Here is a 4172-nt window from a genome sequence, read left to right on the forward strand (position 1 = left end):
AAAAAAAAAAAAGAAAAGAAAAGAAAAAGAATTACAGGTCCTTCTCATGACTTTGGGCAGTTAAAAATTTGGCTCACGGTCTGACAAAGTATTAACCAAAATGGAAATTGGAAACCGTACTTTAGCAGTGGAATGAAGTGAAAAATTCAGGTACTTAAACAGTATTTCAGAGGATCTCTTTCTCAGTGATCTCTCTCAGCCTGGGTAACTAGATGGGTCATGGTATCTTTCATCTCCAAGATAGGAAACAATTTGGTGGTAGGGAGATTGGAGTTGAAATTTTTTTTCTTGATATGTTAAATTTTAAGTACCTGTGACACTAGGGAATAGCTCAATATATGGTTATGGTGCTCAGGAGATCCATCTAGACTGGGAATTTAGATTTGGGAACCATCATCATGGCTGGGCATAGATGAGATGGGTCAGAGAGAGCAATTATATTAGAAAGAAAAGATGGACCCGGGGGAAAAACAGCACCTGGAAGACGGAGGGTAGAAATGGAGCTTAGGGAAAACCAACACCTGGGTCATATCACTATGCTCATGTAATACTTAGCAACTGCAGGAAGTGCTCCAGTCTAGCAGATGAAATCAGCGCATTAACATTTATAAGTTGTTTACACATAACTTCTGGTATTACCTAGTGAGGAAAACCATGAAATAACCTTAAGAGCAATCTAAGATACAGAAAAGCTGTAACTGCTTGGTATAGGATTGGGAACAGAACATAAGGTTTGCAGTTAACTTAGATTAAGGTCATCCATCAGTCCTCTATTCTCTCTCCTATTATGTATTTCTGACTTAAGGATGAGGAAAATCTACTTTCAGAATAGGATTAGGGTAATGAAATTAAAGCTGTGCCCTGCCCTTTTCCTTTTACAATTAATTTTCTTCAAAGTTGTTGATTAGTTGCTGGTCGCCCTAAACTCCCACAACATCCTGTGGGAGCTTTATTATAGTACTTGTTATCCTGTATTGTAACCATTTGTGTACATGTCTGTTTCACCCACTAGTATGAATTTCTTAAGGAAGTGTTTAGCTTATTTGGATCTTAATGTGGTTTATTTCTGGACCAATGAATAAATGAAGTAATCATTTTCTGTAGGTTATCTACTTTTGGAAATGCAGGAAGCTCCCACCTTGACTATCCCAAAGATTCTGATTTGATGGAAGCATTTCATTGTAATCAGACCCAAGTCAACAGGTCAGTCCTTAATATAGAGGTTGCCATTGGTGATAAGGATGAGGCTAAATACCAGATTTCTGTTAAATAAAAATACTTTCTGATGGGCACAGTGGCTCACACCTGTAATCCCAGCACTTTGGGAGGCCAAGCAGGGACAGATCACCTGAGGTCAGGAGTTCAAGACCAACGTGACCAATAATATGGTGAAACCCTGTGTCTACTAAAAATACAAAAATTAGCTGGGCATGGTGGGGTGGCGGACACCTGTAGTCCCACCTACTCGGGAGGCTGAGACAGGAGACTTGCCTGAACCTGGGAGGTAGAGGTTGCAATGAGCCGAGATCATATGGGCAACAGAGTGAGACTCCATTTCAAAAAAAAAAGAAAACCCACTTTGTCTGTTCATAAAAATGGACAGCATTTTATAAACGTGAACAGTAGAGTGCTAGACTTATTAGGGGATGTAGGATGCTAACAGTGGATGAATTTTAAAAAAAGAGAAAATATTAGCAAATTGGGTAAGTACTTGATTTTATTCTTAGATTTGCTACTTTTTGTCCTTTACTTGGAGCTCTGAGCAATGTTAACTGTGTTGATATAACAACTTTTTATTTATTCTTCTACAGATACAAGATTTCCTTACTGAAACCCTCTACAAAGGCATTAGTCCTATCTTGTAAGGTATCTATTCGGACAGATAACAGAGGCTTCCTTTCATTGCAGTATATGATTAGAAATGAAGATGGACAAATATGTTTTGTAGAATATTACTGCTGCCCTGATGAAGAAGTTCCTGAATCTGAATCTTGAATATGACAATTCATTGATACTTATGTGTACATAAATGAAGTTCTTATTCTGAGTACAATACTCTTTATAATTTCATATTGGATTTTCTATAGAGAAGAAGCATGGGGAAGATAGGAGCAAGGTTGTGTACCCCAATCATTACTATGTGTTTTGTAAATAGCTTGTAGAGGGCACGTAAATAAATGTTTTCATGTAGACATAGATTATTCAGGACTCCCCTGTAGTTCTTTCTGAATTCATGAGAATAATTGTGAGCCATGAGAAATAATGTTTTATTTCATTAGAACTTTCCAAGAATCTAAAGACTGAAAGTTTGATGCAGATACCTAAAATATTCTTTTATTTATTTACTATTAGAATAAGGAAAGGCATATGGGCATTGCTTCTTAGTTTGACTTCCAGAGACTAGATCTTAAAGCAGTGGTTCTCAAAGTATTGTGCCTGCTCCAACATCAGAACTGACTGCAAACTTATAGCAAACTCTGGGGAGGAAGCCAGCATTCTGTATTTTAAAAGGCTTCCCTCAGGAGATTCTGTTGCATGCTAAATTTTGGGAACCACTGTTTTAAAGGAAACTTTAAAAAAAAAAAAATTGAAGTGATTGCTTTTACATGTCATTTCCTTGCAAATGTTCTGAAGTTGCATCACCAAACAAGTCTGAAAAATTCTTTATATGATTCATTTTTATAGTAGACTTTTGAAGAGATCTATGAATGGGATATAAAACAATTTTCAGAGTTACAGGTTTTCTTCTTGTTCTCAAAACTGTTCACTGCAGTAAGTACTTATTAGATACTTTGCATTTGCCTCTAAGTTTCTTGACAAATCAAGGTGTAAAAACACAGTTATAAGGGATTTTGTACTTTTCTGGTAGTTGTCACTAAAATAATTTTTGTGGCATATAAATATTTTTATATTTAATAAAATACAACACTAAAATTATCTGACTTATTTTCTAGTAGAAAAAAATTACATGAGTAAAGTGAAGCTTCTGTCTTTGTTACTGTACCAGGTGACAACAGCTCAGTGTCTCTCCACAGACAGACACTATTAGCCTTTTGGGTGGGACAGTTCTTTAGGATAAAAAACCGTCATCCCATTGCAGGATTCACTTAGCCTTTCTGACCCTTACCCACTGATGGTCATTGTGACCACTACCTCCCCCCAAATAAAAGTGTGCCAAACTATTCATTGTTGAGAACTGTTCAATGACACTCACCAAAATTTGAGGATATACTGGAATGCCTACCTTAAAATAGGTCACATAGCATTAGAGCAAATTGGTTTGGAGAGTATTGCGCGGTGTGCTGCAAGGAGGCCGCTCCAGTGCAATGGCAGGCACTGCTTCCCAGGCACATGGACAGCGCTGGGAGGTGGCCACGGTCAGCACCTGATAACTAGTAAATCTCTCAATCTCAGCATGCCTAGCAACTACAAAAAAAGTTGGAATTTCATAAAATATATGTATTCAAGTGGGAAACAGATGAATTTACTAAATGTTGTCAAAATATTTTTTGTTGAGATGAACACCAAAAACAGAACAAACCTAAAACATACTTAATATTTAATCAGTCAACATTCGAAGGACCATTAAATGTGAAATAGCATAGTTATTTTTTGTCTTTTGTTCACTAGTGTGAACAAAGAACAGTGTCTAATATAATTGGTATTTAGTAACTTTGTTAGATGAAAGAATCTCCAAATTCAGATTTTCTGTTAGCATCTTATTAGTCACTATTTAATTCTTATTTAGCTCTAAATTTATTTTGATCTAAGGTTTATTTTTATTTTTATTTTTGGAAATAAGGTCTTGCCCTGTTGCCCAGGCTGGAGTCCAGTTGTAGGATCACAGTTCACTGCTGCCTCAATCTCCTGGGCTCAATCTCTCTTATCTCAGTTTCCCAAATAGCTGGGACTACAGGTGCACACCACCATGCCCTGCTAATTTTTGTATTTTTTATAGAGACGGGGTTTCATTATGTTGCCTAGGCTATTCTTGAACTCCTGAGCTCAAGCAATCCACCCAGCCTAATCTATTTTTTAAAAGCTGAATCTAAAAAGAATTTAAAACAAGTATAAATCAACTTAATAAAGATGGATATTTTTGCACATTTAAAACCATTATTTTAGGCCGGGTGTGGTGGCTCACACCTGTAATCCCAGCACTTTGGGAGGCC

The 4172-nt window shown here is 36.7% G+C and overlaps 1 protein-coding gene across 1 annotated transcript in view; it reads left to right on the top strand.

Moving 5' to 3' along the window:
• RAD1 (RAD1 checkpoint DNA exonuclease) overlaps window positions 1–3184 on the top strand; it is a 9119-nt gene extending 5935 nt beyond the window's left edge. Inside the window, exons 5-6 of the mRNA XM_017548287.1 lie at window positions 1105–1203; window positions 1812–3184. Of these exons, the coding sequence (XP_017403776.1) occupies window positions 1105–1203; window positions 1812–1995 (283 nt within the window). The 3' untranslated portion in view covers window positions 1996–3184. The remainder of the gene's footprint in view (window positions 1–1104; window positions 1204–1811) is intronic.
• The last annotated feature ends 988 nt before the right edge of the window (window positions 3185–4172 follow it).

The sequence above is a fragment of the Cebus imitator genome, unplaced genomic scaffold, assembly GCF_001604975.1.
Source record: "Cebus imitator isolate Cc_AM_T3 unplaced genomic scaffold, Cebus_imitator-1.0 Scaffold205, whole genome shotgun sequence".
In the NCBI taxonomy this organism is placed as follows: domain Eukaryota; kingdom Metazoa; phylum Chordata; class Mammalia; order Primates; family Cebidae; genus Cebus; species Cebus imitator.